The sequence below is a fragment of the Salvelinus fontinalis genome, chromosome 1, assembly GCF_029448725.1.
Source record: "Salvelinus fontinalis isolate EN_2023a chromosome 1, ASM2944872v1, whole genome shotgun sequence".
Taxonomy (NCBI): Eukaryota; Metazoa; Chordata; class Actinopteri; order Salmoniformes; family Salmonidae; genus Salvelinus; species Salvelinus fontinalis.
The window spans coordinates 55,965,303-55,981,072 of record NC_074665.1 but is presented as its reverse complement, the minus strand read 5'-3'; the positions used below and the strand labels follow the sequence as shown (position 1 = coordinate 55,981,072).

At 46.5% G+C, this 15,770-nt stretch overlaps 1 protein-coding gene across 35 annotated transcripts in view; it reads left to right on the top strand.

Annotated features, from left to right (window-relative positions):
* Positions 1-15,770, top strand: part of LOC129857963 (ankyrin-3-like) — a 218,627-nt gene that overhangs the window by 61,852 nt on the left and 141,005 nt on the right. For 9 of the 35 annotated variants that reach the window (XM_055926959.1, XM_055926769.1, XM_055927057.1 and 6 more), the window contains exon 1: positions 520-963. The exons of 1 other annotated variant lie outside the window; for it this stretch is intronic. In XM_055926959.1, the coding sequence (XP_055782934.1) occupies positions 844-963 (120 nt within the window). In that variant the 5' untranslated portion in view covers positions 520-843. Of the gene's footprint in view, positions 1-507; positions 964-15,770 lie in introns of those variants that run through there. 25 more of the 35 variants (XM_055926914.1, XM_055926856.1, XM_055926778.1 and 22 more) reach the window with 12 other exon arrangements.

Here is a 15,770-nt window from a genome sequence, read left to right as displayed (position 1 = left end):
CAGACAGCAGTTAGTATTCCAAAGCTATACAATCAGCCATCTTTTGTACAATAATAGAGTAAAATTGAAAAAAAAGGCTCAGCTCTGAATATGATTGGATAGGTCTTTTACTTCCTCCCCCTCCTACCACCGCACGCGTGCGCGTGTGCGTGTGTGTGTGTGTGTGAGGGACAGAAAACTACCATCAGGGCCATCCCACCTCCCCCTCCATAATCTACACTGTCTCCCCCATCCCATCTCTCACTTGGGCACTTCCAGCTAGTGGGTTGGGGGAAGTACACACACACTCACAGCCGTACACACACTCGCAATCTCCCTCACATTCCCCGTCCCTGCCTACCCCAGCTGTCTCCCTCACACTCCATTCAGACACTCACTCACTCACACACACTCTCTCCCTCTCTCTCTCTCTCTCTCTCTCTCTCTCTCACACACACACACACACACACACACACACACACAGATCCACGCGGAGCACCGACCCAGGTGCCGCCATGGACCAGGATGGGAACGTGAAGAGGACAGCTAGAAACAGAGGGTGGTTACCGTAGTAACTGGATCTCTCCTCTTATCTCTCCTCTTCACCTCTGTGCCTGGTGATGCTGTCTCTCCATCCGGCTTCTCTTCTCTCGCTTCTAGATACACTACCTCTACACTGATAGTGGATGACACAGACACAGGAGGGGCTGGTTTCTCATCTTTTCACCCTAACTGAGAAGGGAACCTTATTCTCCGACACTCTCCTTGTCAGGACGGAACCCTACACTTTTTCCCTTTCCTTATCTTTTTCTCTGAGATCGTTGGCTTCCACTTCCCTGGGATTTCTACCGTTTTTATTCCGCCATGGCTCACGCAGCCTCCGCATTGAAGAAGAACCGGGACGTGGATGTCAATGCTATCGAGGATGAGAAAGAAAAGAAAAGGAGAATTAAGAAACTTGCGTCTCGGGAACAAAAGAGAAAGGTACTATCCCTGGAGTGAGACTCCCGGCTCAGCCACATCCCCATTGTGTTTATATGGGCAGCACACACACACACAGGCACATGCAGCATGTGTGTGTTTGAGTGTGTGCTCGAGTGCATGTAACCTTGTTGAATTTCACCTGTTAGTAAAGTATCTGCCTGGGCCTTCGTGGTGTGCAGTGATAAGGTCACACTTGGAATTTCTAACAGCATTGTCTGATTTACAGCATAAGCACGGGGCTCCCCCAAATACTACAACATCACCACCACTGCCTTACGTCAAAATCAGCATCTCTTAGTGTGCTGATTCAAAAATCCTTGATCTTACAGCTTTTAAAGTGGACAGGGGTATGGACTGATCCAAACTATTCCAGGTTCCTTAGTGATTCAAAGAGTTCTGTACTCTTCTGGGCATGTGGTTGTGTTGTTGTCCAGTTGAGAGCATCTGTGTAAGGCTGGATGGCTGTACAGACGTCCATGGATAATGCGTATTGATATCATTTATTGATGACAAAGCTTTTCATATGATGGAGGAGGATACCCGTGTTTTAATGCTTGTTGTTTTACCTGCTGTACGCACATCACTGTGGTGTTGCTGGACAAATAGCTTGAGTTAATAAATAGCTAGAATATGTCTTGAGTAATACATCCACTGCTTGATGTTGACTGGATGCAATTATTTCACCCATGAGATCTATTCAATAAGGCTGACATTTATTGTCAATGGTCTGTCGGTTTTAATTATGGTCCATAGATAATGTTATTGGACCCCAGGATAAACAATGTTGGCTTTTTTACATTTCTGAAGATATTATTTATTTAACAAAAACCTTTTAGGTGACTGATTGAACTTCTTTAATTGTGTACATAATCTTTGTGTACATAATCTTTGTGTGTGTGTTTGAGTGTGTGTTTGTTCCTGATGTCCATGGGAGACATTATTATCGTTATTATAAAGACTCATATTTCATGTGAGGCTGAGGGAGCTCTTCTTTATTTATTGATTGGTGCAAGTTTGGCAGGCTCCACTCTGATAATCAGTTTCCCCTTCGTCCTGTCCTCATGCTTCTTTCCCCCTCTTTCTCTCTGTGACTCTCTCTCTCTCTCTGTGACTCTCTCTTTCTCTCTGTGACTCTCTCTCTCTCTCTGTGACTCTCTCTTTCTCTCTGTGACTCTCTCTCTCTCTCTGTGACTCTCTCTCTCTCTCTGTGACTCTCTCTGTGACTCTCTCTCTCTCTCTGTGACTCTCTCTGTGACTCTCTCTCTCTCTCTGTGACTCTCTCTGTGACTCTCTCTCTCTCTCTGTGACTCTCTCTCTCTCTCTGTGACTCTCTCTGTGACTCTCTCTGTGACTCTCTCTGTGACTCTCTCTGTGACTCTCTCTGTGACTCTCTATCTCTCTCTCTCTCTCTCTCTCTCTCTCTCTCTCTCTCTCTCTCTCTCTCTCTCTCTCTCTCTCTCTCTCTCTCTCTCTCTCTCTCTCTCTCTCTCTCTCTCATATACACAAACAAATGCATAAACACCTAATATGCTCCTTCTGTTGATAAGCGGAAATGGAAATGTGTTTGATACACACACATCACATGCCTAATGACAAACACACAGGACCTTCAAACCTTTCCTTTTTCATTTTTTTACACTACTGTATTAGCCTAGTTGTTTTTTGCTTCAGAACATCCAGTCTATCTCCTATCCTGTTTTTATTCTACGTTATGGGCTTGGCTGAGCTTAGCCTGTGTTGTTTACAGTACTCCTGTCTGGTGGGCCTCCGATGGGAGAAAGAAAGAGAAGGATAGAGATTGGAGAGATAAAAAGAGAAGGAGTGAGAGAGAGATTGGGAGAGAGAGAAAGAAGGAGTGAGAGTGGAGGAGAAAAAGAAGGTGAGAGAGAGAAATTGCTGACAGAGGAGCCTGCCTGCCTCTCTTATCAGCCTTCACTCAGTGTTGTATGGGCCTAATGGAGTGGAGGTGTTTGTTGGATTGTTTTTGGCAGAGGAGACCACTAACCTTCCTCACCGCCGAAGGAGATGCTGTGCATGGGGGTATCGCAGCCTACCAGTGAATGAGATACCTCCTACTGACACAGACACAGTGAGGGGGAACATGGGAGAGGTCAGGTAAATCAAGCCCAGACCTTATACTAGAAGCAAAGGAGGGGGAGGGAGGGGTCACTGTTACCTTATCACACAGGTTATCATACCCCCTTTACTTAAAATATTATTATCTCAGAGATTCTCTTAGAGCTCGGTAATAGCAACAGTAGTAAGAAGAGACTCCTGTAGGTGTTAGAGAGGAAAAGGAGACCTAGGAGGAGGCAGCCTTTAGGGATGATGGGAGGCACTCATCCTCTTCTAACCAGACTGAGCACGTGTAGCTCACAAAATGGGTCTCCCCCCCCCCCCCCTCTCTCTCTCTCTCTCTCTGTCTCTGTCTCTGTCTCTGTCTCTGTCTCTGTCTCTGTCTGTCTCTCTTTCTCTTTCTCTGTTTACCTCTCTCTCTCTCTATCTCTGTGTTTCTCTGTCTGTCTCTCTCTCTCTCTCTCTCTCTCTCTCTCTCTCTCTGTCTACCTCTCTCTGTTTCTCTGTCTACCTCTCTCTGTTTCTCTGTCTACCTCTCTCTGTTTCTCTGTCTACCTCTCTCTGTTTCTCTGTCTACCTCTCTCTGTCGCTGTTTACCTCTCTCTCTCTCTCTCTCTATCTCTATCCCTCTCTTATTCTCATTCATTTCCCTCCGTTTTGGGGCAAGCAAAACGAGCAGTCGTTCCTCTGTCAGGCAGAACGAGCAGTCGTTCCTGTCTTTCCCTCCTCCCCCTCCCCCCTACCCGTCCATAAAGATGGAGGTTAATGAATTCTGCACTCATGCATACCTCATGCATACCTCATGCATACCTAAGCTAATTGGATTGGCATTAGGAACACCACCCAGTATTACACAATTGTCACCAAGATGGCTGCCGGGAAGTGTGAGTTTAAAAATCCTGCCAAATGCCGGGTCGTAATTGTTACATAGCAGTGCTGCATGATTTAATCTACCTGATGGGAACATCACAGGTTTTGTTGTCAGGCCACATGTTGAAGTGATGTGATGTAGGCTCTAGCACTTTCTTCTACTCAGAAACGTGAATGAATGATAATTATCATCCTCATCCGAAATAAATGATTGCTGTAAGAGGATTCCGATTCAGACTGATTTAGGAACAGTCCTTATCAAACACAAGAGATACAGTATGTGGAGAGAGAGAATGATCCTTCCTTAACCCGCCAAAGGATAATTGCTGTGTGTGTTGCAGCTGATCCAGGACCAGTCCCAGGGGTGCAGTTGCGACCTAGAGAAAGCCCTCATCAGTCAAATGGGCAGGCCCCTCATCAAACTAAATGCTAAACTGCTAAACTGAAACCCTCTGCCCAGCTTTGCTTTTCAGGAACATCTACGCTGCTAGTGTAGTTTAACAATTCTGGTTCAAACGAAGTCAACACTTTATTTGATCTGATCATCGATTGCTTTCGTTCATTTGCATTCAATATGCTGGCACCTCCAAAGTCTTAAGCCATTTATTTCTGGCGAACAGTAGACTGTTACCCATAGTCCTCAACCCTTCAATCTACAGCATACTGCCCTATTCTGAATGGCTATCTATCTCACTGCAATAGATCCAGTCTCCAAGTGCCTATGAGACGCCATAATAGGGATTGTTGTAATTATCGATCGATTGGCCCAGTCGTGTAAAGCTGTAACTGGAGACTACACAAGACTGGTATGTTTGTCCTACTACTGGCATGGTACACCATAACCCATGTCATCTCTATGGTACATTAGAGATTGGAAGTGACTGGAAATGGGTCTGGTGTAGTGGAATAGAACACAGAGGATGTTACTGCAAAAAATAGGCTCCAGTGTAGCTTTCATGTTATTGTCAAAATCTACCATGTTCTGGGTGTCATCTCAGAGATGGACAGTGTGAGACAGAGAGAGAGAGAGAGAGATGTTAGGCCTAAAGGTCATTTGAAGGTGAGTGGCGTCCTCCTCTCTTCTCTCAGCTCAGTGGTAGTCCTGTAGTCTGTTGCTGCTCTTTCTCATAGAGGCTGTTTGTCTCCGAGGCTGTATTGAGCATTAGCCTAGATGCTTATGCTGTGTGTATAAACTCTGAATCTCTCAGTTTGGTGTGTGGCGTAGCAGACTTTGATTGTACATGAGAGCTTTAATGGCAAGATTTATCTTGTATTATTCTCTAGTAATTTATTAAGACATATCAGCGTGCCATTTTCCCTCTTGTTCAAATTCACAGAGAATAGCATAGTCTTTTCATTCTTAGCCTACATAGCAACAGAATAGCATAATCCTTTCATTCTTAGCCTACATAGTAACAGCTATGCATTATTACATTAGAAATGCAATATGTGCATTAGAAATTCCACTTACTATAAACATTTAAGGACAGACAGTATGGTTAGAGCCTTATAAGGAGAATATCATTATAGCCTTGCTTTGAAGCCATTGCTGCTCTACATACAATCCTGTAGGCGACTGTAGAACCAATCCTAAGGCATGAGATGATGTGTTTATAGAACTCAGAGAGAGCGAGAGACAGAGAGAGAAAGAGAAACGAGGGAGAGAGACCTGGCTCCTATTATTTATCCTGTTTAATGAAGTGCTCAGGGTTGGGGATGACATGGGCAAGAATGGAGGAGAGTAGAAAGGGGGGATGGGGGAGGAGATGAGAAGGCAGGACAGGAGACGATCTGGAAAGGTGAAAAGGAGGGGAAAGAAGGAGAGGTAAGGATGGGTGAGGTAGTGAACTAAGGAGAGCAGAGAATGGGATAAAGGAAATATTACAACTGACTAGAAATGGGTAGTGAAGAGCTAAAGGAAAGCATTAGGAGTAGGTTGCTGAAGTGCCATAGGGATGCTGTGCATTTGAAGAGTTGAGCTCCCACCCCCACACAATACACACACACACACACACACACACATTAATGCAGTGATGAGTCCTCATCTTTCATCAACAGTAGCTAAAAGCTAAAGCCCACCTCCTCCCCCACAGCCTGCCGGCGCTTCCCGACACGGCCCCTCAAACCCCCCTTCTCTACTCGCCCCTCAATCCCCCCCCCTTCTCAATAGGATTGTCCCCCATATGCACTCGCTCATACACATACACACACACAAGTATAGTTAAACACGTCCACACACACACACACACACACACACACACACACACACACACACACACACACACACACACACACACACACACACACACACACACACACACACACACACACACACACACACACACACACACACACACACACACACACACACACCAGCCAGTTGGGGCCAACCACCAACCATAGCAGCAGGGCATGTGCACTGGAGTGTGTGTTGTACAGCCTCCCTTTCTTCCCCCTGCCCGGCATCGTCACACTCATTAATCCCCCGCTGTGTATCAAGGCCAGGCCTCCTCCATCAGGCTCTTAACCCCCCCATCCCCCCGTTCCCATCCCCGTCCCCCACAAGAACACACATACCCTCGACCATGCTCCCCATTCCCCTCGCTCTCCTGCCAAACCCCTCCTCTCTATTGTGTGTAATGGAGAGTGTGTGTCTGTTATTGGCTTCTTAATCGATCTATGTCATCCCACAAGGCGGAGGGAATAAATACAATATATTTAACTAAACATCTCTACTAGAGCCATGCAAGGTAATGACAAAAATCCCAAAGGATATGCACTATCTTTTGTGTCATTTGAACAGTGTTTAGATTCTAGACCTATATTTGATTATTTGAACTTTTATTAAGACCCTGGTTCTACCACCCACTCTGGCCATCCTTGGTCCCCAGAAATAGGCCTCTCTTTGTGGGCAGAGTCAGCCAGTCGGAGCCTGGCTCTGTGTCCTGATGGTCTGGAAATGGGCTGTGTTGTGGGCAGATAGATGACAATCACAGAGCAGACACTCCTCCACAGTCAGCTCTCTCAGAGACACAGATTGATGATTAAAGACATAGATTGATGATTAGAGAAAAATGCATTCTGTCTCTCCAGCTACCCCCTTATTTACCCCCACGTGTTGGTGTCACACAACAATCAGTATGTCTCACATAAATGGAATCCAGTGTTTCAGCATTTATTTGGTTAGTCTTTGTTCTATTTTAAACATGGAGAGCTTGTTTTTCTATTTGGTTCTGTGATCCCAGACAAATCATGTGAAATAGAGAGCTGGATCCATTCTACCTGCTCCATATCTATGGCGCCTTGCTCTATACCAGACTGACTGAATTGATTGGACAATGGAATTGAATTGATTGGACAACTGAATTGATTTAGACTATATGGTTACCTGGTTTTGAATGTTCTGAGAGAATGAGTGTCATAGAGTGTGAATACTCTTTGTCTCAGACACAAACTGCTGCATCACTGCATGGACAAAAGCTTTGTTTTGTGTACAACAACCCCTGAGGAAAGAAATAATGTTTTCTCTTGGACGCAATTGAGCATGAAATGAACAGAGTCTTTGTTGAGCGGTAATTTGATTCTGCATGGAAATGTTAACATTTCTAAAATGTGTGTCACATGAGAGTACAGTGAAAGGAGGAGAAACAGAAAAGCAGTGGATAACACTGCCCACTAAACTATCTTGTGCTGTTCTGTGCTGCAGTGGCAATTCTAGCATGTAAATCTTGGTGGGGCAAAAACTAAATAAAAGTGGAATGCATGCAAGCAAAGCCACTACACGACACGATACAACACAACACTAAACAATACATTAATTGCACTATAACGGTGACAAACGGTGGCCAAAAACTGTTAAGGCCTACATAAAGCTGTCCCAACAGCAGTCCCAACATCTTACCACTGCTACACCTGGCTATCAGCGGAGCCTTGTCTCGCAGCGAAACAGTTAATTCAGCCTCATTTACTGCCTTCAAAAAAAACATAGCTGATATGTCTGACTTGCTTTAACAAATGTGGCTTCTACTAACAATTGAGATGTACAAACTATGGCACAAGGGGGCGACAAGCGGATAAGAGGCAATCCGTAATATCGATGAAGACAATGAGCGAGTTAGGACAGATGTAACGTTAGTCAATATAACTATTTATTCAGCACTTTTGAAATGTACAGTAACAGAATTCAGAACATGGGCCGTTCTTACAGTGTTTTCCCTGTGCACCAAGGATAAATAAAGGGGGCATATAGACAGACAATGAAAGCTCTTACAATATTTGATGATTACATTCCTCTAAAACAGGTTATAGGCTACAGTAAAACAGTCAGAACAGTAGGCAAAATTAAGAAATAGACCAAATTATTATGGTGAGGCACGTGGACTACTAACATCTTATTACACAACATACACTTAGTATTAGTGTCTTAGCTACAGTATACATATCTCCCTGGCACATTACATAATTTATGAAGCAGCATACAATACATTTTGGACTCACATTGTTTTGCTCGGCTAACTTAAACAGAAAGGTGGCGTGGCTGTCCTCCGAGTTAACAGTTGTTTTGAGCGTGGCACAAAAAATCCCAGATTTGGGACCACACAGCCACTGTCACTGATTCCTTCCAAACCACTCGCTGAATTTGCGATTTCCAACTTGTTGTGTAATGTTTATGCCAAATGGCCGATGAGCACCGATACGTTTTATCTGTAATTTCTCTTCATTATTACTCTTCATATGACAATGGCCAATGACCTTGAGCCTTCTTGAATGGGCACTTCTATGGCAGCAGTTGAAGGGCTAGAATTTTCATAGGTCTGCTCTTACACTTGGCAGTGACGTAAAGTCCCCATGAGTGTGTCACGACTTCCATCGAAGTTGGTGCCTCTCCTTGTTCGGGCAGCGTTCGGTGGTCGACGTCACCGGCTTTCTAGCTTCCACCGATCTACATTTCTTTTTCCATTTGTTTTTGTCTGTATTGTACACACCTGGTTCCCATTAAATTTGAATTATTTCCCTATTTAACCATCTGGAGCCATCATGGTTTTGTGCGTGTTTATTGTTGTCAGTTGTCTCGTTTATGTGATTCTGGATTTTCGTTCTCCTTGTTGGAAGATCATTTTTGAGTAAAGTTACTATTATTACTCATCTCTGTGTCCTGCGCCTGACTCCGCCTTACCCACATCACCTAGACTCTGACAGAAACATGCCCCTTCAATGGAGTCAGCAGGTGCACACAACCCTCCTCTACCTATGGAGGAGCGCGTCCAGCAGCATGCGACTATGTTGCAAAGTCTTCGGCACAGCCATGGATTGTGTGCTGCAAACCATGGAGCGATGGGAGAGAGGGGTTTTTCCAGCAACCCCATCATCATCACCCCAGCTCCTACAACAACCCACACCGCTGTCCACCCCTCCTTCACCTGGATTCAGTGGGATTCGGCTCGCGCTCCCTAGGGTATACGATAGAATGGCTGCCGGGTGCCAGGGGTTCCTACTCCAGCTGGCGCTCTACCTGGCAACCGTTCACCCAGCTCCTTCGGGACGCAAGAGTGTAAACGCCCTCATCTCTTGTCTGACTGGTAGAGCACTCGAATGGGCCAATGCAGTCTGGGGAAGGGAAGGACCGACGTTGGACAATTATGAGGATTTTCCCCACCGCTTCCGGGCAGTTTTCGATCATCCACCTGAAGGGAGAGCGGCTGGGGAACGCTTGTATTATCTCAGATAGGGGATGAGGAGCGCACAATACTTCGCTCTGGACTTTCGAACTCTGGCCTCCGGCGCGGGATGGAATGAGCGGGCCCTGATCGACCACTACAGGTGTGGTCTACACAAGGACGTTCGTAGGGAGCTAGCATGCAGGGACACCATCCTTACCTTTGACCAGCTGGTGGAACTATCCATCAGGCTGGATAACCTGTTGGCCTCCCGTGGACGTCCGGATCGAGGTCCGTCAGTTCCATCCCCCAGCACCTCAGATCCGATGCCGATGGAGCTAGGAGGTGCTGCTATGAGGGGGACCGGAGGGGGAGCCATTCCCTGCACCACCTGTGGCCACAGAGGGCACACTGCTGGTCGGTGCTGGGGAGGTTGTCCAGAGAATCGAGGCAGCAGGCAGGGCACTGGTGGATCATCCCAGGTGAGTAGGCACCCGACTCACCCAGAGTTTCCTGTTTCACACCTGTGTGTATGTATAGAATTTCCTGAGTTTGATCAGGGAGGTCACAGCTCCACTATGTATGATAACGCAGGGGGATCATAAGGAGAGAATTAGTCTCTTTCTGATCGATTCGCCGCCGTTTCCTTTGGTGTTGAGGCGTCCCTGGTTGGCCGATCATGACCCCACTATTTCGTGGAAACAGGGGTCTCTCAAGGGATGGTTACGTCAGTGCTCAGGGAGGTGTGCAGGTGTTTCCATAGGTGCAACCACTGCTACCGGAGGTTTATCTGGGGCTTTGGTCAGGTAGCTGCTCCCATTACCCCTTTGCTGAAGGGGGGACCGGTGCGACTGCAGTGGTCAGCTGGGGCGGACAGGGCTTTTGGTCACCTGAAGGCTCTGTTTACCTCGGCTCCCATGCTGGCTCATTCTGATCCCTCTTTGGCATTTATAGTAGAGGTGGACGCGTCCGAGGCTGGGATAGGAGCTGTGCTGTCTCAGCGCTCGGGTAATCCACCAAAGCTCCGCCCCTGTGCTTTTTTTTCGAAGAAGCTCAGCCCGGGGAAGCAAAACTATGAAGTGGGTGATCGGGAGCTGTTGGCTGTTGTCAAGGCTCTGAAGCCGTGGAGGTATTGGCTTGAGGGGGCTAAACACCCTTTCCTCATTTGGACTGACCACCGCAATCTGGAGTACATCCGGGCGGCAAGGAGACTGAACCCTCGTCAGGCAAGGTTTACCATGTTTTTCACCCATTTTGTTTTCACACTTTCCTACAGACCAGGTTCCCAGAACGCTAAGGCAGACGCACTGTCCCAGATGTATGACACAGAGGAGTGGTCCACGGATCCCACTCCCATACTTCCGGCTTCTTGCCTGGTGGCACCGGGGGTATGTGAGGTGGACGAAGGGCATCGAGTGGGCGTTACGTACAGCGCCTACTCCCAACCAGTGTCCAGTTGTGCGTCTGTACGTTCCGTCTGATGTCCGCGATTGTTTGATCTGTTGGGCTCACACGTCACCCTCCTCTGGTCATCCTGGCATCGGTCGGACAGTGCGCTGTCTTAGTGGGAAGTACTGGTGGCCCACTTTATCTAAGGACGTGAGGGTTTATGTTTCCTCCTGCTTGGTGTGCGCTCAGTGTAAGGCACCTAGACACCTGCCCAGAGGGAAATTACAACCCCTACCCGTTCCACAACGGCCGTGGTCACACCTATCGGTGGATTTCGAGACGGATCTTCCTCCGTCACAGGGAAACACCACGATCTTGGTTGTTGTGGATTGGTTTTCTAAGTCCTCCCATCTCCTTCCTTTGCCCGGTCTCCCTACAGCTCTACAGACTGCGGAGGCCCTGTTCACCCATGTCTTCCGGCACTACGGGGTGCCTGAGGATAAAGTTTCTGATCGGGGTCCCCAGTTCACGTCTAGGGTCTGGAGGGCATTTATGGAATGCCTGGGGGTCTCGGTCATCCTCACCTCAGGGTTTCACCCCGAGAAAAACGGGCAGGTGGAGAGAGTTAACCAGGATGTGGTTAGGTTTCTGTGGTCCTATTGCCAGGACCTGCCAGGGGAGTGGGCGGCTTTCATCCCCTGGGCAGAGATGGCCCAAAACTCCCTCCGCCACTCCTCCACTAACCTATCTCCTTTTCAATGTGTACTAGGTTATCAGCCGGTCCTGGCACCGTTCTATCTGAGGCAGATTGAAGCACCTGCGGTGGACGAATGGTTTCGGCGCTCGGAAGAAACATGGGATGCTGCCCATGTGCGCCTGCAACGGGCCATCAGGTGGCAGAAGGCGAGCGCTGACCGCCACCACCGTGAGGCCTGGCTCTCGACCCGAAACCTACCCCTTCGCCTGCCCTCCTGGAAGCATGGTCAGCGGTTTGTGGGGCCATTTAAAGTCCTGAGGAGACTGAACGAGGTTTGTTATAGGTTACAGCTCCCTCCTGATTACCATATTAACCCCTCGTTCCATGTGTCTCTCCTCAGGCCGGTGGTGGCTGGTCCGCTCCAGCAGTCTGAGGTGCGGGAGGTTCCTCCACCCCCTCTGGACATCGAGGGGGGCCCGGCATATACTGTGCCGAGCCATTATGGACTCAAGGCGTTGGGCGAGGGGCCTTCAGTACCTCGTGGAGTGGGAGGGGTACGGTCCGGAGGAGAGATGCTGGGTGCCGGTGGAGGACATCCTGGACCCTTCCTTACTGCAGGAATTTCACCGTCTACACCCGGATCATCCTGCGCCTCGTCCTCCGGGTCGTCCCCGAGGCCGGTGTCGGCGCGCTGCTGGAGCCGCGTGTCAAGGGGGGGGTACTGTCACGACTTCCGCCAAAGTTGGTGCCTCTCCTTGTTCGGGCGGCGTTCGGCGGTCGACGTCACCGGCTTTCTAGCCTCCACCGATCTACATTTATTTTTCCATTTGTTTTGTCTGTATTGTATACACCTGGTTCCCATTACGTTTGAATTATTTCCCTATTTAACCTTCTGGAGTCATCATGGTTTTGTGCGTGTTTATTGTTGTCAGTTGTCTCGTTTATGTGATTCTGGATTTTCGTTCTCCTTGTTGGAAGATAATTTTTGAGTAAAGTTACTATTATTACTCATCTCTGTGTCCTGCGCCTGACTCCGCCTTACCCACATCACCTAGACTCTGACAGAGTGACAGAACACTGAGCCATTTACGGCGCAACACTCCGTATTTTCTGCTGGCTTGCCCCACCACCACAGAAAGCAAAGAGCTAGGCTGAAACACCTGCCTTTTGGAGCTGCCTTACTCAAGAAAACAAAAAACAGATGCAGCTTTATTAACTCAATGATATATATTATTTTTACATTGTTTGCAAACTAATGTGTGACATGTATTAATGCCAAACAACATTATTTTGCAAAAAATGTGTGGGTCGCCACTGCTGTGCTGTAGTGTATTTGGCTATTGGCAGTGAATAAAAGGTTCAGTATGGCTTCAAGGTGGGAATGGTATTACCATTGTTGTGTATAAATTATTTATTATTATTATTATTATTATTATTTATATTTCCGCATAATGAGCCCCCCCCCCCCCCCCCCACACACACACACACACACACACACACACACACACACACACAGTACAATGTATCATATTACAATGCCCAGCGCCATTGCACACATTCAGACAGAGTCCCAGCCCAGCTCCAGGCTCACCAGCTGTGTTGCATACTCACACATGTTGGAACAGCATCTGCCTGCGACAGAGACAGAGAAAGCAAAGCACTCATGCTTATTAATGTTTGATGCTGAATTATTTAATACAGGCACTTTCAAAACATGCTACAGAGCCTCTTGTCAACAGTCAGCAATTATTGTTTGATGGTGTGGTATTTAAGAGGTGCAGGTCACAGTCAGCAAAAAACACACTGAAATCGATGTAAGAAATGACTGTAAAGAATTTTCTCTGCAAAGAAATGACAGTTATTGAGTATGTACATTTACTAAAAGGAGTGGTATAGGTTAAACTTTATTTAAATGTTTTATTACAGTCGTTCAAAACAAATTGCCTGTGTAGACTGGTTCTATGGTCTCAATAGGCTTGATGGATGTTTGGTTCCCTTGGCTGTACAATTACCAGAATTTATGTTTGTCTTTGAGTTCAATTGCCGTCTGAGGTCACTGGCCTGTGTTAGGAATCAATCAATGATAGCAAGGGCAAGAGTGTGGAAAGAGGGAGAGGAACATGAAGGAAAAGACTTGGCAAGAGAAAGGAGAGAAATGGAGGAACAGATACTATAAGGAACTACAGAGAGAGGATCAAATCAAATCAAATTGTATTGATCACATACACGTGTTTAGCAGATGTTATTGCAAGTGTAGCGAAATGCTTATTTATTGATTCATTTTTATTTATTTATTTCACCTTTATTTAACCAGGTAGGCAAATTGAGAACACGTTCTCATTTACAATTGCGTCCTGGCCAAGATAAAGCAAAGCATTTCGACACATCAAATCAAATCAAATCAAATCAAATTTTATTAGTCACATACACATGGTTAGCAGATGTTAATGCGAGTGTAGCGAAATGCTTGTGCTTCTAGTTCCGACAATGCAGTAATAACAACAAGTAATCTAACCTAACAATTCCGCAACTACTACCTTATACACGCAAGTGTAAAGGGATAAAGAATATGTACATAGAGATATATGAATGAGTGATGGTACAGAACGGCATAGGCAATGGTGCAGTACATGGTATAGAGTACGGTATATACCTAAGAGATGAGTACTGTAGGGTATGTAAACATAAAGTGGCATAGTTTAAAGTGGCTAGTGGTCCATGTATTACATGAGATGGCAAGATGCAGTAGATGATATAGAGTACAGTATATACATATACATAAGAGATGTGTAATGTAGGGTATGTAAACATTATATTAGGTGGCATTGTTTAAAGTGGCTGGTGGTACATTTTTACATAATTTCCATAAATTCCCATTTTTAAAGTGGCTGGAGTTGAGTCAGTATGTTGGCAGCGGCCGCTAAATGTTAGTGGTGGCTGTTTAACAGTCTGATGGCCTTGAGATAGAAGCTGTTTTTCAGTCTCTCGGTCCCTGCTTGGATGCACCTGTACTGACCTCGCCTTCTGGATGATAGCGGGGTGAACAGGCAGTGGCTTGGGTGGTTGTTGTCCTTGATGATCTTTATGGCCTTCCTGTGACATCGGGTGGTGTAGGTGTCCTGGAGGGCAGGTAGTTTGCCCCGGGTGATGCGTTCTGCCGACCTCACTACCCTCTGGAGAGCCTTACGGTTGTGTGCGGAGCAGTTGCCGTACCAGGCGGTGATACAGCCCGACAGGATGCTCTCGATTGTGCATCTGTAGAAGTTTGTGAGTGCTTTTGGTGACAAGCCGAATACATACAACAACACATAGTAACACATGGAGTAAAACAAACATACAGTCAATAATACAGTGAAAAATAAGTCTATATACAATGTGAGCAAGTGAGGTGAGATAAGGGAGGTGAAGGCAAACAAAATATATATATAAACAAATAAAAATATAAAAAAGGCCATGGTGGCGAAGTAAATACAATATAGCAAGTAAAAAAACACTGGAATGGTTGGTTTGCAGTGGAAGAAAGTGCAAAGTAGAGATAGAAATAATGGGGTGCAAAGGAGCAAAATAAATAAATAAATACAGTAGGTAAAGAGGTAGTTGTTTGGGCTAAATTATAGATGGGCTATGTACAGGTGCAGTAATCTATGAGCTGCTCTGACATCTGGTGCTTAAAGCTAGTGAGGGAGATAAGTGTTTCCAGTTTCAGAGATTTTTGTAGTTCGTTCCAGTCATTGGCAGCAGAGAACTGGAAGGAGAGGCGGCCAAAGGAAGAATTGGTTTTGGGGGTGACCAGAGAGATATACCTGCTGGAGCGCGTGCTACAGGTAGGTGCTGCTATGGTGACCAGCGAGCTGAGATAAGGGGGGACTTTACCTAGCAGGGTTTTGTAGATGACCTGGAGCCAGTGGGTTTGGCGACGAGTATGAAGCGAGGGCCAGCCAACGAGAGTGTACAGGTCGCAGTGGTGGGTAGTATATGGGGCTTTGGTGACAAAACGGATGGCACTGTGATAGACTGCATCCAATTTATTGAGTAGGGTTTTGGAGGCTATTTTGTAAATGACATCACCGAAGTCGAGGATTGGTAGGATGGTCAGTTTTACAAGGGTATGTTTGGCA